The 24,726-nt window shown below is 60.0% G+C and overlaps 3 protein-coding genes across 3 annotated transcripts; 1 reads left to right on the top strand and 2 right to left on the bottom strand.

Annotated features, from left to right (window-relative positions):
- Positions 1–158: 158 nt before the first annotated feature.
- Positions 159–20,073, bottom strand: LOC117035290 (lanosterol synthase). The gene is made up of 22 exons (XM_033129165.1): positions 19,917–20,073; positions 19,413–19,578; positions 18,529–18,667; positions 17,894–18,002; positions 17,103–17,224; positions 15,677–15,773; positions 13,570–13,705; positions 13,330–13,438; positions 12,721–12,839; positions 11,655–11,752; positions 11,229–11,256; positions 10,284–10,340; positions 9,617–9,688; positions 9,276–9,326; positions 8,657–8,806; positions 7,948–8,044; positions 7,159–7,264; positions 4,961–5,026; positions 4,443–4,523; positions 3,706–3,876; positions 2,732–2,810; positions 159–2,274 (listed from the first exon to the last, which is right to left on the bottom strand). The coding sequence occupies exons 1-22, from the start codon at positions 19,928–19,930 to the stop codon at positions 2,143–2,145; spliced, it is 2,199 nt and encodes a 732-aa protein (XP_032985056.1). The 5' UTR covers positions 19,931–20,073; the 3' UTR covers positions 159–2,142.
- LOC117033204 (translation initiation factor IF-2-like) lies at positions 19,979–21,291 on the bottom strand. The gene is made up of 3 exons (XM_033125234.1): positions 20,891–21,291; positions 20,212–20,768; positions 19,979–20,147 (listed from the first exon to the last, which is right to left on the bottom strand). Exons 1-3 carry the CDS (start codon positions 21,110–21,112, stop codon positions 19,979–19,981), a joined length of 948 nt encoding a protein of 315 aa, XP_032981125.1. The 5' UTR covers positions 21,113–21,291.
- LOC117033198 (germinal-center associated nuclear protein) lies at positions 21,111–24,698 on the top strand. The gene is made up of 3 exons (XM_033125222.1): positions 21,111–21,152; positions 22,661–23,051; positions 24,020–24,698. The coding sequence occupies exons 1-3, from the start codon at positions 21,111–21,113 to the stop codon at positions 24,283–24,285; spliced, it is 699 nt and encodes a 232-aa protein (XP_032981113.1). The 3' UTR covers positions 24,286–24,698.
- The last annotated feature ends 28 nt before the right edge of the window (positions 24,699–24,726 follow it).

The following is a 24,726-nucleotide window of genomic DNA, read 5'->3' as shown; positions in this document are numbered from 1 at the left end:
TTTGCCTCGTGTCTCTAACCTTAATTCCTTCTTGAAACAACGTGAATTATAAATAAGAATTCATATGGCAGGTGGAGATGAAAATGAATGAAGCTGACCAACGAATCCATGATTCTTACAGAGTTGTGAGATGTGGAGGAAGCAACAGTAGGTAGCACTGGCTCTTCAAACATTTTTATTGCCTGAGTAAAATGCAAGTGTGTGTAACACTAGTGATTCTGTTTGGTCAGGAAAAGAATTTTCCTAGAGGGAAGTTCATTGTGAGTCACACATTCCCAGTTAGAAAGTCCCTCAGAGGGAAGGGTGTGAAATACATCATGGTGAACACAGAAAACCTACTATGGCCCCAGAGGAAGTTTCCCAGCATAATATGCAAAATCTTCTAAGTCAGACACAGATAAATACCGTATGCTGTCATTTATATGTAGAATCTAAAACACAAAATAAACGAACAAACAGAACCAGACTCAAAGACACAGAGAAGAAACTGATGGTTGCCTGACGGGAGGGCGTTGGGGGCAGGGCGAGAAGGGGAAGGGATGAAGAAGTACAGTTGGCAGTTACGGAGCAGCCATGGATGTAAAGTGAAGTACTGGAATACAGTCAATGATGTGATGCCCGTGGTGCCGGGCGGGGACTGAACTGAGCAGGGAGAACACGTTGGAAGGAACATAAATGTCTCACCACTGTGCTAGTCACCTGAAACTAGTATGATATTGAATGTCACCTGTAACTGAAAAAGAAAAAAGGATTCCAAATTTTTTTAAGAGGCAAGAACAAACCCGGCAGATCTCAAAGGGATCCAACACGGTTCCTTCACCAAAAAAACCCCAATAAAATGTCTGAGCAGCAGGCTGAACCCTGCTCCGTGCCCCAGTGTGGCGGCCAGGGGGGCCGGCCCTGTGGGGCTGAGAGCAGGCAGGAGCGTGACCCAAGGGACGGGAGGACGTCAGGTGAGGGCCCAGCTCGGGTGAGGTCCCTGAAGGCAGCGAGCTCTGGGCAGTAATGGAGAGCGCCTAGGAGCCCCGAGGGCTGTGGGAGGAAGGCCACATGTGGAAAGTCTCAGCAAGGGGCCTACCGGCTTCTGGGCCGGGAATGACGGAGGCAGAAGGGCAACCCGATGGGCCTGCACTGTCCAGGCAGAACACAGCGGGGGCTGCCGCCGGTGCAGGGGGCGGGACACAGGAACGGCAGGCTGAAGTGGTGTGGGCTGGGGCCTCTGGCCTTTGTTCTCATCAAAGCTCTTGGTGATTCCACAGCTACTCCTGGGGGGCCCTGAGCATGACAGCTGCCTGTCTGCAGGTCAAGGGCAAACCTACGTCCCGGACTCCCCAGTCCGAGCCCCCAGGCCCTGCCCAACAAACCAGACAGGTTTAGGAACCAGAGGACAACTTGCCAAAAGTCATCGCCTGGAAGTCACTCCCGCTCTAGCTCAGAGCAGATGGGGGCATGAGGGTCTCGACAGCCATGAGGGTGAGCTGGGGGTCACGCCTGCCTGACGAGCCCCAGGGGTGGTGAGTGACAGCCTGGGGTGCACAGTGGCGCCACACCGTGGTAACCACCAAGCTGCTAACGCACCGTTAGCCTTTGTCATGCTTGGTCTCCCTGAGCATTTGTCATTACAGGCTGTAAACTGGAGGTGGGGATGCTGGCATCCACATACTGGCAGCACCGTGATATAGCGTGGGCACACGATATCAGGGGCAGGGTCGGCATGCCCTGTCTGGTTCCCGATCCTCACCGAGCCCTGGGTGGCCTCTGCCCACCGGGCTGTTTGGGAAGGCCAACACGTCCCTCAGCCCAAGGGACAGAAGGCACAGGAAGAGCCGGCCTGCGGTGAGCCCAGCACCGGGCAGGGGCGGACAGCTCCTCTCCTGAGAAGCCCTGCCAGCCCAATGCCCATGGCGAGGACACACCATGCCGTGCCCTCTGCATTGTCACAATTCATCTTGTTCCTTCCCTCACCCAGACCCATTGAGCTTCTCTCAAAACTAAACTTAAGCTGAAGATCAAGTGTCTAAAGAGCCACCCGGCTCAGCCCAGGCTTGGTCTTGGGACTCACTCTGGAAGTGGGGAGTGTTGGGCATGGGTACAGGGGTCCTGGGCCCGCCAGCCCCCGACCAGGCGCCCACAGGCCTGCTCTCACGGGTGGCCCGCAAGGGCGCTGTCGGGGTGCAGGTTGGAGAAGCGGCCGAGGGCCCAGATGGGGAAGACGTTCCTGTAGCTCGTGTAGCTGATGGCACAGGTCTTGTTGAAGACGCCAGAGATGTTTTCCTGAAAGGACACAGGAACTTTAACACAAAGGCCCACCAGGGCTGTGGTGGCCGAGGGGCAGGACTGGCTGGTGGGTAGCACGCAGGCTCTCAGCAGGCTGTCATCCCTCCGTCAGCTGGCTGCCCTCATCCTGCAGCAAACCCACCAGCCTGGTCACCAGCCCTGCACAGCTGTGTCTGCCCCACTCATCCAGAGTGGGGGTTTGGCCTCACGTGACCTTGTGACCCCATGCCCCAGGGACAAGCAGAGTGGGCGCAGGCCTCCCAGCACCATCAGCCCTGACCCCACCCTCTGCCTCAGTTCCAACAGCAAGGTCCTCGGCCTCCCACTGCAGATCTGCTCTCAACAGGCCACTCACCGGTGGGTTTCTGAATCTCCAATCCCCATAGCCAGGCCCTGCCCACGAGCAGCCCATGGGGACATGGGAAGTGGGGCCAGTGCTGGGCCTGCAGCGTACCTGGGGCCAGTCGCCATTGGGGAGCTGTTTGCTCAGCAGACACCGGACTCCTCTCTCCAGCGCCTCCACGCAGGGATGCCTGGGGGAGGGGAGCAGTGACCACACGGGCACACAGCGGAGACATGGCCTCCGGCTGCCGAGAGAACCCAGGCGTCACCCCCGCAGCTCCGCCCCAGATGAGGATATGAAACATCGGGTGATGACAGATGACATAACTGATACTCGAGGTGTCACACCCACTAGGGACAGTCAGCACTCCTCAGGCCACCGCTACACAAGTCCGGCTTGAGAGGAGACGACGCAGCGTGCACAGAGGTAGGCAGGCCAGGTGGACAGCCCACAGAGGCGGCCGGGGAGGGGCCATGCCTGTGCCCGCCCAGCCCACGTGCTCATCTCACTCATCCTGGCAAGGGTGACACACCGGAGAATCACGGGTTCAGGACCAACTCAGCTGTGGGGGCAGGCGGGCGGATGCTCCCCGAATCCATCCTACAGACTGCCCCTGCTGCTCCCACTGGCCTGGCCTGGCCTTGGGGGGCTCTTAGGAGATGCCCCAAATGGCCCCAAACCCAACGGGACTGCGGAGATGGGGACACAGCACATGCGTGTGTGTGTGCGCGCGCGTGCACGTGCCTGTGATTTTGCATATTTCTGCACATATGGACATCTGTGTGAGCGTGTGCCTGTGCCGCCACGCGTGTCCTGTGCAGCCACACGTGGTTTAGCACTGGCTGTGGACACCGGTGGGCCCAAGGAGAGCAGCAGCAGATGCTGCCACACCTCAAACTGCTTACCCGGGGCCTGTCGTGTCCCTTGCTGTCACTGTGGGTTCTGAGCCTGTTTGCAGGAGCCCACTGGCTTGGACAGACCTACATGCCTGCCCGGGAACCCGGGGTGTAGCCCTGCACTCGGCGCTCAGCCGCCCACACCCGCCCAAGCCACCACGTCCAGCATCCTTCCTTTGCCTGCCCCACCTGACGGCCAGCAGCCCCATCAGGGCCCAGCACGTGTTGTGGATCTGGGACTGGGCACTCTGCACGTAACGCCGCTGCTCGCAGGACTCGAAGTCCTCCCCCCAGCCTCCGTCCGCCATCTGCCGGGAGAGCAGGAAGTCGCAGGCCTTCGACACCTCCCCGCAGGCAGCCCTGCAGAGAGCAGACACGAGATGCCATCATGCAAGGAGTGTCCCAGGCTCCTGGGTTCTCACCCTGGCCGGGCCTCCTTAGGGCTCAGGGGTGAGGGGGCTGCTCTCATGGCCACCCCACCACAGGTGTGAAGGCAGACAGATAAAGTGACATGCTTTGTAGCTGCTGATGTCTCACTGCCAGGACCACCCCTGAACACCCACTGGGCCAAGCAGAGCTGGGTGTGGCTGCTGGACACAGCTGTACCAGGCCTCCCTTCCCTCAACCCAGCCCAGCGAGTGTCCTGGGCTGGCCATGCCCACCGGATGGGGCCAGGAGAGCTGCGGGCGTCATGCCCAGCCAAGTGTCCATAACGCGGATGCTGCCAGCTCCTGAGCCGGCGAGGCCCTCACTCACTCACAACGTGGTGATGCCTATGTTTTCTGGACTACTGATCTTACCTCACTGTTTAAAAAAAATGTAGAAACACCCCCAAAACCAAACATCAAAGGAGGAAGGTCTCCAGCACAGTGTCCTGCAGAGAAGCCCCTATCTCACCAGGGTGGGGGACAAACGCCCGTGCTTACCCGTTGCGGTAAGTGTGCCCCATGCAGGCGAAAGCTTCCAGCCCAAACCAGGTGCCGTAGGTGAAGCAAACACCCCAGGAGCTGGAGGGAGACATGAGGAAACGGAGCCTCAGCGCCCAGGCCCCACATACAGCAGGTGGGAGGACGGGAACCCCCCAACCGCAACACAGGAGGCTGTGGCTATTTTCACGCAAAACAGCCTCATGGGTTTCACAGGCCATAGCACCGCAGAGCTCTGAGGCCCGTGGGATAGAAACGGCCCTCCCGGCCCTTGGGCTCCCTCTGCAGGAACCACCCAGTGAGGTAAGAACGGATCCAAACCCAGGGGAGGGCGTGAGTAACCAGACCCACGAGCAAGGCACAGGGGGCAGGCCACCGCACGCCCAGCACTCGCCCACACAACAGGGTGGAGGCCAGGCGTCCACGAGGGACATGGTCCACCAGAACCTGCGGCTGGCGGCTTCCCGCCAGGACAGCTGTGTGTGAGAGCGGACGTCCACAACTTGGAACTCACTCACCCCTCCCAGGAGCCATCAGGCCTCTGCTTCTGCCGACAGAACTCCAGGGCCCGCTTGAGAGTCTCCCTGCAACACAGAGGCCGGCCAGGGAACATTCCGGCAAAACCGCAATTTACCGAATCCCACCCATCTATGGTCTCAGAAAGAATGAGCATAGTCTCCCTTTAAGAAATATGTAAAAATCAGCATTTCAGAGAGAAGCTACAAGCCAAGGCAGAGGCAAGTACAGGTGGTTAAGGAAACGCGAGGGGAAAGCAAATGCTCAGGGAAGAGCCAGTGTTGGTAGCGGTGACCAGTGTCACTGAAAAGTGTAAGGACTACGGGCTTGAGTAAATGACACAAGGAAATTCTAAAAAGAAATGAAAAATTAGAGCGCAAACAAAAGATTTAGAGGACAGAGGGGACACACTGTAAGCCTAGCTGGTCCTTCTGAAGAGGCCGGCATGAAGGTACCAATGCAGCCTGAGGGCGCCCTGCCCCTGCGGGGCTCGTCACCAGTCCCGAGTGTGGGTGGCACCCGAGGTTTCCAACCACAGTTCCTGCAGAGTTGATGGGACGTCACCCGTGACCACATCACGTGATGCTCCGGCCTCCCTCTGCCAGCAGAGTCCCTCTCCCCCTTGATTCTCTCCCTGGCCGGCGGTCATGAAGCTGCCACACAGAGGCCCACGTGCCGGAAACGAAGGGTGGCCTCCAGCCCGGTCAGCAGGTCAACGGGCCCTGAGGCTGACACCCCACAAGGAACGAAAACTTGCCGATAACCACACGAGCTCGGAGCAGACCTTTCCTGGTCGATACTCAAACGAGACCCTGGTCAGCGGCGAGGGGACGCAGCACGGCCTGGACTCCTGACGCACGGACGCTGGGAGGGAATCACTGAGTGTGGCTTGAGGCCACCAAGTCTGTAGTGATACTGTCACTCAGCGACAGGTGACCAATGCAAAGGTGACGATACAAAGAAGAGCACTGGCAGTAAGAGTGACATCACCACAGATATAGTGGAAATCAAAAAGATAAGAGAAAATAAAACTTTAGCAACACATTTGAAAACTCAGACAAAATGCACAAGTTACTAAGAAAACTGACTTATCAAAATGTCCTAAAGAAGAGAGAGAGGGCCTGAATAGTCCTGTAACTACTAAAGGTAAGAGTCAAAAAGGTAAACTTTTCCCAGAAAAAAAACTCTAGGCCTAGAAGTTCTATAAGTGAATTATCTTAAATTATCGTGAAAAGTATTCTAATCTTACACAAACTCTCTAGGGACTAGGAAGAGGACAGAAGACTCCGACTCATTTTACGGACCCAACAAACACAAGGTTTTCAGACCCCAGCAGGGGAGGGGTACCGTGCCCCCCATGGTTGCTCACTAGGGAACGCAGGTGCAAAATTCTAACCTAAACGGCAGAGATAAGCCCAGTTAGGTTCATCCCAGAAATGCAAAGGTGTCTTCACGTTAGAAAAATGTACAATAATCATCTATGACACGAAGATGATAAACGAGTTAAACACATAATCAGCTCATAGACATAGAAAGATCATTTGCTAAAACTCAACACCCACTCACAGTGGACGGAAAGAACAACTTAGCAGAAAAAACAAGAACCTTGTTTCCCTGAAAAGGGGTAACCACCAAACCAACAGCAACTATCGTTACTGGAGAAGTAGTAGCAGCACCCCTTTAAAGTCAGGAATCACAGCAGGTGCCTGTTACTGCTTTCCTGCAAGAAAACCATAGGCCACAGGGGCAGAAACAGCACGGATCTCACACTCTCCCAGGGAACATACAAAGAAAACACTTTGCAGCTCAGCCAGAGTCCAGCATCCCCTCACAGGAGACCCTGACGAGGGCATTATATCCAAGTTACAGACAGGTTTCACTCCGTGGAAGCTATGAACGTCTCAACAAAGCGCTTCCCAAATTGACTCCCATGTACCCGACAAGTACAAAAAGGCCAACAGGCCGCATTGAGCTGAGTTCCACCACGGGGCATGGAACCGGACTCATCCTGGGAGGAAGGGCTCTCGAAGCTGAAGCTGCGGAGGGGACAGCACGGCGAGGACTCCTGAGGACACGTCGTCTGTGCCCCAAGAGACGAGCACAAGGCTCACAGCACGAGTCCCAGTAGCCCCAGGAAGGCCCTAAGGGCCCCGGGGAACACATGGCGCTGTCAGCCTGGAGTGGCCGAGGCCTCCCTCACCTGATCTCCTGGGGCCTGTGCTCCGGGAACTGCACGTGGAAATGCTGCAGTGCCTGCATCACGGCCGAGGTGCACTCCACGTACGTGTAGTCTATCATGATGTCCCCTGGGAGAGCAAGGGCGCAGTGAGGCAGGGGCTGCCGCTCGCCGCCCTTTTCGGCAACGTGGGCCAAACCGCAAAGTACAAAGCACCATAATGTCTGGGGCCTGACACACCGAGAGCCGGACCATTCCCCGAGGAAAAGGGAGGTGTCACCAGGGACCAGCCCAGGTGACATGGCCACACAGATGATCTGGTGACCTGGAGGGGCTTGTGTGCTGTGGGACCGCCAGACCAGTGGGAGGATGGAAGAGGGCGCCCAGAGCAGAGAGCTGCATTGCACCCCAAAAACCCCCCACTGGACCGAATTTGGCAGTGACAGCAGGGGTGCAGGAGCAAAAATGTGGAGCAGGATAAAGAACCACGACGTGAGGGGGGCACAAGGTGACAGTGTCCCCACTGACAGCTCCCTGCAAGGAGCATGCAGATGGACAAGGCAGGGGTCGGAGCTGGTGTGAACCCCGAGATCCTGCCGTGACCCCCACCCACAGCAGGGGCTCCAAGGCCAACCTCATGGGTCCAGGAACACAGGGCACTCCGGGGTTTGGGGGCTTCATACAGGACCCGCCGTCACCTGCCAGAGCCGTTGTGGGCACGGCCCTGGCCAGGGCAAGGGACAGGACTCTGGTCAGCAAATCGGCCTGGGCACGGGGCCACGGGCTATAGCTACAGGCCGGCCAGCCACTCACCGAAGACCTCCGAGGGATTTAGCAGCTCCAGCAGGTACCCCCCACGCTTGGTCTCATAGGTGGCAAACCCCCCATCGGAGTTTCTCATGTTCAGCAACTGAAACCAGAGCATACCGAGTTGAGCGTGCAGGCAACCCAGCTGTGGGGGGCTCCCGGGAGCGCAGAGAACCAAAGGGCCAGGATGGGAGGTGGGAGGTGGGAGCCAGCCCCCACGTCACACCAAGAGCCTCGGGGCCCTGACAGTGGGCTGTAGCTTCTGTCCATCAGGTCCTCCAGGAAACCTTTCGGGACACACCCAACACATGCACGTGCCCAGGTGTAAGGCGTATAGGCCTCTGAACCACGCAGCCTCCACTGTATGCTGTGCTGAAAGGGCTGGCCTCGTGTTCCAGGGATTGTGTAGACAGCCAGACCTCCCAGAGATGCAGTGGGAGTGGCCGGCCTGTGAGCCTCCAGGACGCAGGAGAACCGGCCCAAGCTGCCGCCGGGCGCACACCCGGCCCTCACACTGGCCCAGGGCGCTGGCTCTGCACACGCCCAGCCGGACCCCTGTTGGCCGGGCACCGGTGCCGTGGGGACGTGCCCCTCTGGCTCACGGTCTTGGCCCCGAGTGCTGGCTGGGACAGGTCCCAGGGGACATGCATACAAGGGCACAGCTCAGGTGCAGCGCTAAAAGGACCCAAGGACCCTGCGTGCACAGCAGCCTCACCACATTGACGGCATCGAAGAGCCGCTCTGGCGGGACGTGTGTGGTGACGAAAGGACACTTCTCCTGCACGAGGAGGACGGACTTCAAAGCCTCCGCCGTGCAGTCGGAGACGATCCAGCCACAGTCCGCGGTGCTGAAGGGGAAGCCGCCCTGCAGAGCGCGGCCATGACTGGAGGCGCAGGCATCCCGGCTCCGCCCTCTGCCCCTGCGGGGAGGCCCCGTGCGGACCCGCCTCGGCTTCCGGCTCAAGAACCCCACAGCTGCTGCCGTTCCCATCGCCACCCTCAGATCCCACCCCAGGACGAGCCCAGGAAACGGCCACCACCGCCCTCCCGACCCTGTGAGGACGCCGCACGGTGGGTCCACGCTTGTACACGTTGGTGGAACAGCCCTTTCCGCCCTCGCCTCGTCATCACCCTCAACCTCCTGCCCACAGCGTCTCTAACGTGTCTGTGGCTGGAGCGGCTCAGAGACGGTGTGCACAGCGTGTGGGCGAGCTGCCAGTGGGGCCGCCTCGGGGCCATCGGGCACCCCATGCATGCGTCCTCACCACCATAAGCCCTGGAGGCTGAGGGAAGAGCCCTCGAAGGCAAAGCCAGTGGCGGGCAGCCCCGCGTACCTTCCTCATCTGGCGGTAGTACTTCTGGTAGTCGGGCATGTTGTCTGTGACCTGGGAAGCACCAGGACACGTGTGGGAAGTGCAGGAGAAACATGTCACCATCGTGCACAGATACCAGGGCAGGGAGGGGCCCACGCAGAAGCATGTGGGGCTCCAGAGCTGTGGCTTCTCAGCCATTGGTGCCCAAGGAGCCTTCGAGGCTTCACCCATGCCCACAGCCCCCACCCACTGCCGGGAAACACCATCAGGCCCCCACTGAGCTGGAGAGGGCAGGGTGGGGGCAAGGAGGGGGCGCCTCTGCCCAGGGGAGGTCCCCCAGAGTTGCCAGGCCCCAGGGTCACCTGTGAGATCCGCAGGAACTCATGCGCCTTCTGCAGGCCAGACGAGAACTCGGGTCTGTGCTGTGCACCAGCCTGGAGGGCAGAAGAGGGCAAGACGCTGGCTGCAGGAGCCTGCGTGGGTAGGCTGGTCCCCGGGCAACATGGCAACACCTTGCCACTCCCGGGAACCAGGAACTAGGAACCAACCAACCAGGGGTCAAATGGGGTCAAGTGGGAGCAAGTCAGAAAGATATGGAGAAATGGAGTGGGCAGGAGGGACATCCACACCACAGCTGCCCGCCCGTGCCCATGCGCCCCGCCCGGTCTGCGGCAGGCCCATAGGGCCCAGACCCCCTGGGGGCTCTCCAGGATTGCTCATTCAATGGAACAGAAACACACTCTAGTTTCTCTCTAGCGCGTCCTCGGGACTCTTCTCAGTGTCCCAGGAGCAGAGTGATTTTGAGAAGAGCCTGGAGCAGCCCCTCCTTCGTGTCCTGGGACACCCCCGAGCCTCCCTGATCCTAAAGCCTCCAGGCCGGCCCACTGCCTCAGCTGCATGTCACCAGAGGCCTCAGGGCCCAGGGAGCAGAGCCAGCATCCGCAGGTGCGTGCCCGTGCTAGGCTTAGGGGTGGCCATACAGGAAGTCAGCTGTAGGCTGACTGAAGAGCAGGAGACGCAGCCACATACCTCCAGCAGAGCCTGGATGGCAAACGAGGTGTCCCAGACCTGTGAGCCATTGGTGCCCTGCATGCAAAGGATGGTCTGTCACAACAGCCACGGGCATCTGGGGGCTACGATGAGCTCCAATAGAGGGGAGCCCAGCTGAACCCTGACCCCAGGCTCTGTGCACCCCTCAAAGTCTACAGGTCATGCAGAAAGTCCCCTACCCTGCCTTCACCAGGCCACCAGCCAGAACAGAACTGTCAGGGCACTCCAGGGTACGGACGCCACCACCCATGGCCTCTTCTGCCCACCCACCGACCGACAGTGAGGATCAGTGGCCCGTGTGCCCTGAGGACCCTGCTGGAGGCTCCGTGTTTACACAGTGAGCCAGGCGGGTGACAGCAGACAAAACCCCCAGGATGACACAATGGCTCCCAGGGCCCCTGCAGCCAGGACAGGATGAGGTTGGCCCAGGCCACATTGTGATGTGGCCCCCTACTGCAGGGTCACAAACAGGAACTACAATGGAGGTGGCAGTGATGGTGCCAGATCACCTACTACATACAACGTGCAAACTGGAGGATGAGCCCAGTAGCACAGACCACTGGGCTGGCCGCATGCAGAGAAGGGCTCAGGCCTGGGGACGTGGCTGTAAACCCTCGGAGGCAGGTGGCCATGAGGGGAGGGCCGTCCCCCTACCTGACACCTGGCCAGCATGCGACTCAGGCCACTGTCTGCTCCTGAGCCGCAGCTCAGCTCAGAACTACATGGCTCAGACCCCTCCCACAACCCCGGGGCCCTCGGTTCCTCTGATGGCCCAGCCCAGGAGGCACACACGTCCCTTTAGATGGGGACCTGCAGCCTGGCATCACACTGCCAGGCTTTGTGAGGGATTTCTGAATCTCAACAAACCCAGAGGCAGGAGGAATATGGCTGCCAAGGAAGCCAGCAGCTGGCCTATGGCCTCACCTGCATCTTCATGCCATCCAGGCCCAGCCTGTGAGGAGAAAAGCCAGGTCAGGGGGCAAAGGGCAGAGGGCAAAGGGCTGGGGTCAGCCGCTGCCTCCCGCCCCTAGTTACGGAGGACAGCGCCCCCTCAGCCTGTGGACGTCCACATCTATGACTGAGCAGCTCCGTTGTCCCCAAGGTCTTCCTGATGCTGGCCTGACGCCCACAGGCTCCCCCAGAGTCCTGCCTTCCAGATGTGCCGAGTCTCTGCCATGCGGTGGGTCTTTCAACACAGACCCTCGCCAGCTTCCAACCCTGACACTCCTGGCCCCAGCTCTCCTGCAGACACCACAGCAACCTCGCCGGGACGCAGACACAGACACCCACTGCACTGGGCTGTCAGCCACCTCAGTTGGAGCCCGAGCGTGCCCTTCCAGCCACACTCACCACAGGTAATCGGGAATCCTGGACACGTGTTCCTTGAAAGGGTCGGAGGCTGGCCCGTCCACACGCCAGCGCACAAGCATGTTGATAGTTTTCGAGATCTGCAGGGGACAGGCCGTCAGTGCTCTGCTCCAGCCCTGAGGGCGTGAGCCCATGGCCCCATGCCGCTCCTCCTGTCAGCTGGACCCTCTGCTCTAACCCTCGTCCCGAGCAGACGGGCAGTCCTGCAGGAAGCGAGGTCTCCGTGGGAGGCCAGAAGGGGTGAGGGCGTGCACAGAGGGAGACAGGGCAGCCCGGCCAGCTGGCGAGCGGGCAGAGCCACCATGTGGGGGCCCAGGCGGGCACATGGGACCCGAGGGGCCCCAGCCCAAGGCTGAGGAGGAGACCAGACCTGTGCAGCAGGGGCTGCCACTCAGAGCACCTCGTCCCGAGCCCAGGCCTTTCACCCTGGGATCTAAATCAAGACCCAAAGTGCACCTAAAACTGCACCCAGCCTCAGTCAGACGTGTTTCACGCAGCCTTCAGTCAAAGCCCAACTCCAGATGCTGCTAAAATTGGGGAATAGCTGACTGCTCTTGGGCCGCCATTGCTTACGGTCCACCGGGGTCTCGTGAGGCCCAGAAAACGCCTGGGTGCAGGGCCGGGAGTGGGGCTCGATCACACTGAACCAACTGGGTGACCTGAGAACCGGTGTCCCAGCCTACAGGGGGCTCGCGACGGCTGCGTCCTGCACTGTCTCCCTGTGGCTGAGCCGGTCGGCCCCACAGCCCAAGGCAAAGCCGGGCCAGGAGCCCGGAGGCTCAGAGCACTGAGTTGCGTTCATGGGTTCAGCAGGAACCGGGAATGGAATCCAAGCACCTCAGGTGCTCTAAACCCCAGAAGGGAAGGGCTGATGGAGTTTTTTTTTGGGGGGAGGAGGCTGGACAGAAAGACCCTGGGAGGGGCCTCATGGAGCAGTGTTCAGATGCACCAGGTGGTGGGGATGGGAGATGGGGGGGGGCCCTGCCACGGCCTCCTGCCCTGGTCCTCGCCCTCCCCCGGACGAAACCGACGGGCAAGGGGCACTGACCGGACCAATGCTGATACACTTGGAGAAGCGGTCATCGGCCACGATGTGCTCGTACAGTCTCTGGACAGCCCACTGCCGCAGGCTGGTGCTGTGGTGGCGCTCGTACAGGTTGCACAAGGCTGAGGGATGAGGGTGTCAGTGGGCACGGGACACAGAGAGCAGCGCCAGCCTCAGCCCGGCCCAGGCAGATGCGACGGCAAGCCACCCCTCCAGTGGGCCCTGGCCCTGTCTGCCTCAGTTTCCTCCTGTGCAACTGCCCCTCTACCCCCCACGTCCAGGCCGTCGGGGGTCTCCAGCTGTGTCAGCACTGACGGGGCAGGGACCAGGCACAGAGGGAGGACAATGGTTGGGCCGGCCTCCGGGGGAGGTCACGCAGGGGCCTGGGCCTGGGGTCCTGCCCTCCTACCCCAGAGACAGATGGCTGGGGACTCCAAGGCACTCAGCTGCGAATCCTCTCGTCTAGGAGCCCCGGCCCATTCTCGCTCCAAGGCCGAGGACAGGGCAGTACTGCTGGACCCAAGGCACACACAGCTGGCCACTGTGTGACGACTGAACCATAGCGGAGTCATCGTCACCCCTGGGGTCAGCTGAGCCCGGAAAGGCACGTACCGAACACCACGCGGAGCAGCCAGCTGGGCGGTGTATACAGATCGTCAGGGGCCACGTTGGCCCTCTGGGCCGGCCAGTCGATGCTGCTGTAGTCCTCCACGTACAGCTCCTGGGGACGGCACACCTGCTGAGCCCTGTGCCGTCCACCCCACTGGACAGTTACCACAGGGGAGGCCCCACCTTGCAGGGCTCAGGTCCATAGGCCCACGGCACCACCTGCACCGCCAGCTGGGCCCTCACCTGGCGCAGGCTCTGGATGAGTGGGTCTTCCTGGGCGCTCAGCCTGGTGGCATAGCAGTAGCTCATGGGCAGGTAGACCTGCCGGCAGTGGCACCACAGTGTGGAGGGGTGCGCGGGCACCCAGGCAGGAAACAGCCTGGGGGGGACAGCACATGAGTAGGTGCCCCGGCCCCACCACCACCGCCACAGCCCCAGGCATCCCAAGCAGACAGGACGGACAGCTGTCTAGGCCCAGTCGGCAAGGCCAGCACTCAGCTTGTTCCCGTGGGGTGAGGTCAACCCCCGGGGTCCCCAGGGCACAGGCCGCTCATGCTTCGTCCAGGCGCATCCTAAAGCCAGGAGGCTCAGCTCCTAACTGCAGGACTGACTGGATTCTGATGGCGACAGACAATCCAGTGACGAGGAATGCTGACAGCGGGTGACTGAGGGGTCTGCAGGACCGGTCTGCACTACCTATGCAACTTTTCTGGAATTTGAAAACTATTCCCAAAAACCATTATTTAAAATGGTTAGGCCCGAGCCTCCACCCATGCGTCTTCCTGACCTGAGCACACCAGGCCCGCTTCCCGGTGGTGGAGGGGGAGAACCAAGCCCCGTCAGCAGTCATATTTGGGGCACTGGGAGGTGCAGAGCTGAATGCAGCGTCCCTGCTCCCAGCGGAGTTGGGCAAGTTGCCCCCAGCCTGGGGCCACTTCCCTCACGCTCTCGAGGGCTCCTCCACTCACTTTAAAGGGTGTGTTTTACATTTGGGGTAGTACTGTGTTTCCCCGAAAATAAGACCTGAACGGAAAATAAGCCCTAACATGATTTTTCAGGATGACATCCCCTGAACAGAAGCCCTAATGCGTCTTTTGGAGCAAAAATAAATATAAGATCTGGTCTTATTTTCAGATCTTGGAAACACAGTATTTCCAGCTTTTCTGCAGCTGGACTAGTCCAGGGTCTCTGGTCTTCTGACCCAACACACCTGTCCTTTACTCTAACCCACACCCCTTCCAAAACTCCAGCAAAGACCAGCAGCCACTGCTGGGGCCTCATCTCCTGGGGGCATAGACAAGAGTTCCCGACACTGGCCTCTGACACCCACACCCTCCCAGCTCCTGCCTGCTCCTGGCACACCAGGGAGGTTGACGGTCCAGAGAGCAAGCCCACCAATGAGGAACTCTGGGATGGCCCCAGGAACGCTGGAAGCAGCCAGCCTTGGGTAACAGGCCCTCGCACTCACAGGCAGCTCTGATCCTGTCCACATCAGTCACCACCTCTCATGGCTGTGGAGGTCAGGCCTTGGGCCCTGTCATCAGGGCCTTGCTGCCGTCTCCTGAGTGCTGCTTTCACTTCTAGCCTTTCCTCCACCACAGTCATCTAACACGAAGGCCCCCAACCTCCCTGACGCTGTCTGTGGGACCCTGACCCTACTCACAGAGGCCCAGAAGAGGGCTCTCCCAGTCTCACCTCCTGAAAGCCGCAATGGGGAATTTATATGCAAATGAGTGTTTTCTGGGGAGATGTCACAGCTTTCACTAGATATTCATAAAACGTTACAAGGTACTGGCTGTGTCAGAGAAGGAAGCAGTGTCAATTTTGCTCAGCGTTTGAAGACTGTGGTTCTGTTAAAAATAAAAGTCTCCTTTTAAAAGCACACTGAAGTGTTCACGGGTGAAGCATGATGTCTGGGAGTAGCTGTCAGTCACCGGCAGAAAGGCAGGCGGGAGATAGAACACAGCCCAGCCCAGAGCTGGCGCTGGGAGCAGGGCCGGGCTTTGACCCGTCTCGACCTCTGCACATGCTCTGAATGTCCACAGTGACAGACAAGATGCAATCATGGTGGTCTAGGTGACAAAGCCAGAGCTCCCCCTTCCACACCAGGGGTTCCATAACAACCCTTCCATGCACCCCGCCTGCCACACGCCACCCCAAGGCGCCCCCGTCCCTTGCATTCATCTGTGGCGTTCAGCCAAGCAGGGCCTCCGCCAGGAGCCTAACACCACCCCACCCCACAAAAAGGACCACCCCTCGTCTGGGTAGCAGGTAGCAGGGACTCAGAGCCAACACTCCACTCTGAGGCAGCAGGGACCTGGTGGCCCAGTCCCCGCAGAGGGAGGCGTACCACATCTCTGGTATGAGCGTGTTGAGACCTTCCCAGCTGTAAACATTCAGGGTCGCCAACCAGAACTTCCCCCAGGAGGGGATGGCCACAGCTCCACCTGGGAAGAGAACAGGCCCGCGTCACCTCCCTGTAGTGGGCCCTCGGGAGTCACATCTGCCCTACATGCATGAACTAAAGGCAGGTCTGCCAAGGAGCCTCCAGCCGCCATGAGAAGCCAGTTCCAGGGACAGCTGCGGGCTGGCACCAGTGGCTCCCCAGGAGTGTATCCAGCCCCAGGAGAGGGGTCCGCAGCCCCACCTGCTACCTGGGAAGGTGAGGGTCCCAGGTGCGCACGGCAGCCCATGCCCCACGGGCCTGGAGAAGCGGATGAGGGGCAGTGACCAGGCACACTCGGCCGCCTACTCTTGGGCCGCTCCTAGCTGCCCCGACCTGTGTCCCCACTTGGCAGGCAGGGTGGGACTCCAACATGGCTGTCGGTGACACTCTGGCCCAAGTTGGAGCCACCCCGGCAGCAGAGGTCCCAGGCACAGAAACACCTTCCTGGCTGTGCTTCACCAGGGGGCCTCTCCCAGACCCACGAGTGTGGAAGTTAAAAACCCAGGAAGCGACCAGGGAAGCAAGTGTGGCCCAAACACATCACCCGCAGGTGAGCAGTCTGACCAGAGGGTGAGGTGGAATTCATGGCAGGAGCGAAGTGAGAAGGTGGGTCTTCTCCTCCGAGCAGCCACAGGAGGCCTAACCTAGCTGGGCAGGTCAGAAGGGCTCCCGCTGACGGGACACCCAAGGTGCCAGGTCAAGGCTGAGGAGCCCTCATACGGTGGCATGGGGCGGAAGGCAGGCTGCCAGGCAGAGGAGGCAGCATGCCGAGACCTGAGGCAGGAAGGGCTTGGGGAGCTGACAGGGGCCCACGTGTGAGCCGAGGACAGGCGTTGGGAGCAATGCCCAGACACGCGCGGGCGGGCCCTGCCAGGCTCTGCAGAGCGGCAGGAAAGCCCTGGCAGCGGTGGGAGCTGTGGACCCCCGGGCTGTACTGAGTCGCCTCCAGTGCCCATAGGCATGAGAGGTGCGCCCGCCAGAAGCCCCCGGCAGGCACAAAGGAGGGTGAGTGCGGGGGTGCGAGCAGAGCTGGGCCGGGCTGCCCATCCCTTGGGACGGCCGCTGCACAGCCACTCCCACAAGCAGTGAACCAATGGGTTGTCTTTGCCAATTCGCAAAGTAGACAGAATTCCATGGTTATCTTAATTTGCTTTGTAAAACACTGCTGGTAAGCTGAGGCGGTCTCCATTTTCTGCTTTGATGGGCTCCCTGCTCAGGTGTTTGGCCCAGTATTTCGGGAGAAGGTGCATCTTTCGTTCCTACTCTGCGGGAGCTTGTCACAACATAGAGCCACGGCCCCTTTCCCCAGCGCGAGCTGTACAGGACGTACCTTTCTTGTGCAGAAGGTTCCGGGCACGGACCAGGTCAGGATGGTCGGGCCCGATGCCCAGGATTCGCAGGGACACGTAGTTGAGTGCGGTCCCAAACACTGTGGACTTGTCCTCGACGTGCCTGCGGGAGGAGACGGGGTGGGAAAGGGACAGCTTTTATGACCTTTAAGATATGAAGCAATACTTTCTTTGGCACTTCCTCAGGACACCTTACACTGATATAACATGAGAAACACCCAGAACTGACACCTCCCATGACAACTATGCAGTTCCCAAACCGCCCTGCGGAACCTGTCACCTCCGCTGCTCCTTCCCTGCCTTAGTTCACACGACCCTGTGGCACACAGAGCACCTGCAAGTGACGTGTCAGGGGGAGACGTGAGATCTCGACACCTGTCATGACGGGCTGCGACCCCATCGCAGAGGCTGAGCTGTCCCCAAGGCTGGTGCTGTGGATTTGGCCCACCTGAGCCCGGGCAGGCAGCTGACCACCTCGGGAGAGGGCCCAGGTCCCAGAGCGAGCCCCACCACAGAAAGGCCGGCCGAGGCTGGGGCGGGCTGACCAGCACCGGCACTGGTGCTACCACGCCACAGTCAGAACCGTCACAGCCAGATTGGCTTTCATTGGCGCAAGGGTCTCAAATCTGTCAACCAGTCACAAGACCAATTCACAACACAAGCTGTGACACTAACCCCGCAGGCCCAGGTCCTTGGCTACAAACCCCGCCCCACGACAGGTCTATGTCCTAATGTGAGCACACGCATGCGCACACGGGGCGGGCACACTCACAGGCCCCAGCCGCCATCCGGGAGCTGCACAGACCACAGGTACCGCGTAATCTCTTCTCTGTACCCAGCCGGCAGAGGGATACGTGCCACGTGGCACACGATCAGGAGGCCTGCGTGGCAGAAGGGGTCCCTCACTCAGTAGGGCGCAGGCTTGGCAGGCTAAGCCCGGCCCCTCTCTTCCTGAGGACCCCTCCCAACCAATTCCAGGCTTGGGGGCCCAGCTGCAACCCTCCGGGCACTCACTAACCCCAACCTGTAGTCCACCTGCCTGAGCTCCATCAGCCACCCCTTCAAGGTGCGTTCACAAGCCCGAGCTGCCAGCAGAGGACTTAAACTCCCACTCACCACTCTGCCCACGTCCGGCACCTTTGCACAGGCTTGGACCGCCACCTGGAGTGCCCCGCTGCTCTGCTCTGGACTCGAGCCACGCCTCCCACGTCCCCAGAGCACCCATGTCCCTTGGCAGACCACTGGACAACCAGGATGTGGGCGACCCTCCCCAGCCTCTCCCGTGAGCTCCCGTGTACACCTGCTCGCCCATTCACCACAAATGTCCACCCAGGGCGTGAACGAGGTCAGGCCACAACCCCAGTGATGCCCCGTTGGCTTGCCCAGGCCAGGGCAACACCCTCCTACCTGGCAGGAGGAAGAGCGGCCCACCGTAATCACCCGCCCAGTGGCCGTCCTCAGCCTGCAGCCCCATGTAAAATATCATCCCATGCAGAGCCCCCTCGCGCGCTGTGCGGGCTTTGGGCAGGTCTTTAAAGTAACTCCCCTGCAAAGGAGAAAAGAGATGAGAGCTGAGGGGATCTGTGGCCAGCCTACAGGAGCGCAAGTCACTGACATCCAAGTCAAAAGAAGGAATCCGAATTACTTTTAAAAGCTTCCGCTGCTCCAATCAAAAATCCAAACCCTGAGGATGGTATTACCACCTCAGCAATTCTCATGGTTTTGCTCTCCAGTCACACCTATTTGCAAATGTCCTTACAACTTCTCCGAGACTTCTTAAATTAATACAGCAGGGGCCACCGAGTGCGGGGTGGGGAGCTGACGGACACCCAGCCCTGGGATTCAGGCCTCTCACGGGAAGGGGCCAAAGGGAAGTCACAGTGAGCAGAAGCCAGGGCCCATCAGGGAGACGCCAGGGACACTGCATACTCTTTGAATAGCCGAATTTCTTACACGAAATTCATCGCATCAAAAACTTTTTCTGAATAAAACCAAAGTTACAGAAGGTTCTTATGCACAACTTAGTGATGGAGGAATGGAAGCACAGGAGTCCATTCAATTCACGCTCTACGTTTAACTCAAATGATTCCTGGAGGAACCAGCTTTAGTGACACGTGGCCCAGGCCCCATACTGCACATGTCTTCTTGGTTGACAAGGAGAAAAACACCCTTCCCAGGCAGCTTTGTGAAGCTCCCTGTAGGTTCTTGGAGCTCCTGGCTAAGAGAAAGGGACGCCGACAGCTCTGCTGAGTCCCAGGCATTGTGTGTGACCAGCAGACTCGAGCACCTACGGTGTCCAGTCCCAAGGAGTGAGCTTCCAGCGCAGTCTGCCCCCGGCCAGGCTCATCCTCTTGAAAATACGTCCACACCTGCCTTCCCCTCTCATTGCTGAGTCGCCAGCGGCTGAGGTCGGTGGCGGGCGGTGTCTTATAGGGTCCCCCTCTGCGACGCAGACACCTGGAAAAGGTCGCGCACAGGTGAACGGCCACCGTGCCTCTGCTTCACCTGGTCAGAGCCCAGCGGCTCACTTCTAAGAACCCACCGCCGTTACTCCTCGTCTCGCAAAACGAAACGCTCTCGGCGTCACGTCTGCCTCCCGCTCCTGCACCATTATGTGTCGCGGCCAGTGGGGACCCCCCGCCTGCCACAGGGACCCCCGCCAGGACCCCCACCCCCACCGGCTCTCCTCAGCCCCGCCCCTGCCAGGCGGCCCCCAGCACACGCAGAGCCTGGACTGGAAGCCCCCGCCCCGCTGCGACCCCTCTTCCAGCCCTGTCTGCGACGCGAAGACTCACGTGCCCTCGGTCATGACTGCCGCGGCGACCTCTGCGGCGACCCCAGCCACCTGCGGCCCTTCTTAAAGCCCACCGGAGAGCACTGCAGAGGCGCGCCGCTCGGCCGACCCGTGCTGAGCGATGGCCAGATGCCTCAGCAGCCAATCAGAACGCCGCGAGGGTGGGCCTAGTGCGCCCTCGGCCACCGCAGTGGAGGAGCGCGAGACGACCCATCGAGGCGGGGACAGGAACCTGGGTTGGGTGGGCGTGGCATGGGGCACGCGCGAGGCCGCGAGAGGTGGGGCGGGGCCTGTACTGAGTGGGCGGGACCGGAACGGGTCCTGGACGGGGGGCGGGGCGGGGCGGGGGCGCGGCGGGGGCGGGCCGCCAGTCACGCCCGGAGCCCGTGTCCGCGGGTAGCAGGTGTGGGGCGACCAGGGCTGAGGAAGGTCGTGCTGAGGAGGGGTGGCCCTCGGAGGAGGGGGTGCGGCGGGCGGGCAGGGGGTGAGGGGAGCGAGGCTCAGGCTGAGGAGCAGCGAGGGCCGGACCCGAGCGGGAGGCGGGGAGGAGCTCGTGCCCGTGAGGAACAGCCGAGTCCGCGGCTGGAGGTGAGCGAGTGAGTGCGGGGAGGCTGGTGGCCGCGGGGTGAGCCGCGACGAGGTGGGAGGGTGTCCGGAGGAGCGGGACTGTGCGGAGCGGGTAGTGGGCTCCCCCGAGGCTGCGCCAGGCTTCCCCGGGCGGGGCTGGTGAGGCCGACGCACGAAGGCCAACGACCGCAGGCGCCAGGAGGCTCCGCGGCCCAGGGAGGGCGAGGCCAGCCGGGGCGTCAGCTGCACCTCGGGGGTCCCCAGGATGACTTGGAGATGCAAGGCCCTGACAGTGGAGGCGAGAAAGAGAAGGGGAGAGAATGGGGACGGAGAGGGTGGCCAGACGTGACAGGGACGGCTGGAGGGAGGCTGGGGACCAGAGTGGCCCTTGGGGTGCACAGCAGAAACCTGGGGCTCGGGGGAGGCTTGCGAGCCTCTGCCTGGAGGAAACTGCCGACGCTGAGGGGCCTCCCGCCCGAGGGCCCGAGGCGGCTCTGCAAGAAGCCCTGACCTCGGCTGACGAGCAGCCAGCCAGCCAGCGCGTCTGTACCCTTTCCCGGAGCCCTGCCCCACGCCCGTGACCCAGAGCCAGTCAGGGGGACGTGGGGGCGGGTCCTTGCAAGGGAACATGCACGCCCTTCGCCGGTGGAACACGGGGTTTTCGATGCCGGTAAAGGCCACTTGCCTCTTCCTATCCCAGTTCAGAAACTAGTAGAGACACATGCGCGTCATCAAAAACTACAGTGAATGCTTAGACTAAAAGAAATTATCACAGTAAAAGACACATCGCCATTCATGCCCCTCAAAATACCCCCTCGCTTCAAACACACTTATCCCATCAGTCTTGCCACTTTCTGAAGCAGTTCTGGAAGCTAGAGGAATTTGTGAGTCATCTGCTTTCAGGTGACCTTTGAAAACATGAGATTGGAGGAGATCGGCTAGGGAGTAATCCAAAGAGAAGAGTTTCCAGGAAGAGCGATCGGGCATAGTTTCCGGTTGAGGAGACAAAGCAGGGGAGTGTGGGGTCAGGGGAGCCCAGTGAACACACGGTGAGCTGTGCAGAGGTGTGGGAGGGATTAGAAACTGAGATCCGGGAGCTGATGATTAGATGTGGCAAAACAATGTATTGGTGATTTCCGAGCAATTTCAATAGACGTGAGGAGCAAAGCCCCCACCAGAGAGTTTTAAACAAAAGGGGCGGGGTTCCAGTTAAACCTGGCATACGGGACACAGGCATTGACTTCCACTTCCCACGGAGAGTAAGAAAAGATAAAAACTCACAGAGAGAATGGGAGAGGAGGTGGTAGGAAATAAGAGAGGTCAACAGAATCACCGAGGCTGGGAATGGAAGGAGCAGTGAAAACTGACTTATTAAGCCAGAGAAAGCTGACACTTCTGTGGGTTGAAGCCATCAAGAAAAGAGACTGTTCTCGCCAACGAACGCCAACGAACCCCAGGAAGGCGCAGAAACTGGAAGAACCAGTAGAGGTTTGAACAAGCAGCAGTGTGATGCTCGATCCTTCCCCTACCTGGATGAAAGCCTGCAGCAGTTCAGTCAGAGCAGGTGTCAACTCAGGCACGAGGCATAGCTTAGGGCCTCTGAAAGCTGGGGGTTGAGTGAAAGCCTACACTCACCTGGGAGCCCAGGCCCACTTCTCCCACTCAGCCACTGAGCTTTAGGCAATAGGAGGAGGATTTCTCTGGAGGAAAGGCTTCCCTCCCCGCCCCCTGCACCCTGAAACAGACTTAAAATGTGAGTGTTCATGTGTCACATCTGAAGGTCAGACTTATAAGTTATTTTTGTAGTGCTGTCCTTGGAACAGATGAAGAAATCACGTTATCAGAAGCTGCCTTAAAAAAGGAGGTAGCTGCTGACAATTACGTTTAGGGCAAGGAGTGTTGGGAATTAAGACAAAACCGTAGGTAGAAAGATAGCTACAGGACATGAGAGTCCGGGCATGTGGGAGGGTGTTGTTCCTTACCAGAGCTGGACCATGCCATGTCCCTGTATACACTTTGGGTCAGGTTGGGACTCGGAGCCCCTCTCCTGTGGTCCCCGCAGCCCTAGTAGGCCACATTCCACTGCAGCAGGAGGCTCTGGTGGCAGCTTTGGGCGGGGCACCAGGTGGCACCTTCTGAGCAGCAGCTCGACTTGTCTGACCAAGTCTCCCTCTGCAGGTTTCGCAGGCCGTGCAGTGGCTGGTCTCCCGCTGCCCCTGTACCCCTGACCTTTGCTGCCAGACCATCATCCAGTACGTGGAAGATGGGGTCGCCCGTGAGTTTAGTGGCCGGTTCTTCCGTGACCGAAGAGAGAGGCGGCTGGGGGGCCTGGCCTCGCAGGAGCCCGGTGCCATCATCAAGCTATTCAACAGTGTGCTGCACTTCCTGGCCTCTGTGGTGTCCTCTGAGCGGCTCTGCGACCTGTCCTGGCCCGTCACCGAGTTTGCTGAGGCAGGGGGCAGCGGGCTGCTTCCTCACCTGCACTGGAACGCCCCAGAGCACCTGGCCTGGCTGAAGCAGGCTGTGCTGGGCTTCCAGCTCCCACAGATGGACCTGCCGCCTGCGGGGGGTACGTGCTCATGACGAGGGTAGGGTCCCCATCCCTTCCTTACTGTACTGACCGCTCGGCAGGCGTCGTGCACCGGCGTGAGGGTCTTCCATCTGTCACTCTGTGCCCCGTTCTTGTGCGGCACCTGCCTTTGGCCTTAGGAGGCAGAATGAGCCGGGTTTTGTGGAGTGACAGCTGTTGGCCCTTCACCACCGACAGCAGCCCAGGGTCCACGCAGCACCCAGAGGAAGGTGGCGTGCGGTTCTGGGGCAGCCTGACCCCAAGGCCTGGAGTTTCTGAATGGACAGCAGGTCCTCTCCTGCCTGCAGCCCCGGGGTGAGGACTGGGCAGTCCCGTCCCCACGCTGCTGGCTCTCTGGGGCCACAGCACTCGTTGGTCAGAGAACCTCTGCTGTGGCTCGGCTGTGCCTCCTAAGCCTCTGGGCTATTCTGGTACAGACTCCTGGGTCGGGGCTGGCTGCAGATACTGCCCCTTCCCTCACTGATGCCGGGAGGAGGGAAGGAGGCTGTTGGCTGCTCGTGTGGCACAGCACACGGCCTCGGCAGGGCCCCTCTCCTGTGGGCGCAGAGAATAGAGGCCTCAGGCACCCTTCTGAGTTTCTGAACCCACGCGCATCACTGAGGGAGCCCAGAGGGAAGCAGCACGCACCCTCTGTGCAGGCTCGTCGGGCTCCCCAGGGGAGCCGAGAGCTCACGTCTGACCTCCCCTGGGTGCTGGGGCTGTACAGTCGGAGCCCCAAGAGGACCTTCGTTGTGAGTTAGGTCCGGGAAGACTGCGTCCCCTTACCAGGACACGGAGAGGGAGGTGCTCCTTCCTGAGCAGCTGTGGGTCCATTCACTCGGGTTCCAGAGCAGACTTCTCAGCTCCACGGTCACCTTCTACGTTAATACAGAGTGAAGACCGTTTTGTGGAAACGTCCACCTGTCCTTTGGCCAAGTCTTGCAGCTCACTAGGTGCTTTCTCTCCAGCTCCCTGGCTTCCCGTGTGCTCCATGGTTACCCAGTACGCCTCCCAGATCCCCAGCTGCCACCAGACGCAACCCGTCCTCCAGTGTGAGGTGCAGAATCTGCTCCGAAGAGCCTACAGCAGGTGGAAGAGCAAGAGCCCTTTCCTGGCCCAGGGGGCGGGGCCCTCGGTCGCTGAGATTCCATGGGACGACATCATTGCCTTGTGCGTCCACCACAAGCTGAGGGACTGGACACCCCCCAGGCTCCCCATCACGTCAGGTAGTTAATGCGTGGCGCTGCTGTGGGGCTGCCTCCCCGGGAGACTCCACTGGTCCAGTTCAGCAACGAGAGATGTTTACTCGGGTTTGTTCTTTTTCTGTGGGTCACCGTCCTCCATTTCCTTAGCACTCCCTCTTCAAGCCAGTGACTTCCAGTGACTTGTAGACATTGGGGAGAGCTAAGACCGATCTAAGAGAGTCTGTACTCCCCCTGGGCTGGCTCTAAGTTAGAATTCTGCGGCTCCGGGCAACCTGCTGCCATTGCAGTCTGGAGTCTGGGCATGAGCCTGTGGACCTGGAAGGGCTCACAGGTGCCGGCAGCGCATTTGGCTCAAATGGGAGTGACATATTGTGTGAGTTCAGTCCGAAGGGCTTGTCCTTCAATCAGGGAGTTTAAGTAAATGTCAAGTGGTCACCTGTTACTTTTGTGGTATTAGTTTCCCTTCTTCG

Source organism: Rhinolophus ferrumequinum, chromosome 2, assembly GCF_004115265.2.
Source record: "Rhinolophus ferrumequinum isolate MPI-CBG mRhiFer1 chromosome 2, mRhiFer1_v1.p, whole genome shotgun sequence".
Lineage (NCBI taxonomy): Eukaryota > Metazoa > Chordata > Mammalia > Chiroptera > Rhinolophidae > Rhinolophus > Rhinolophus ferrumequinum.
Note: the sequence above shows the minus strand (reverse complement) of the source record. Positions and strands in the feature narration are given on the sequence as shown.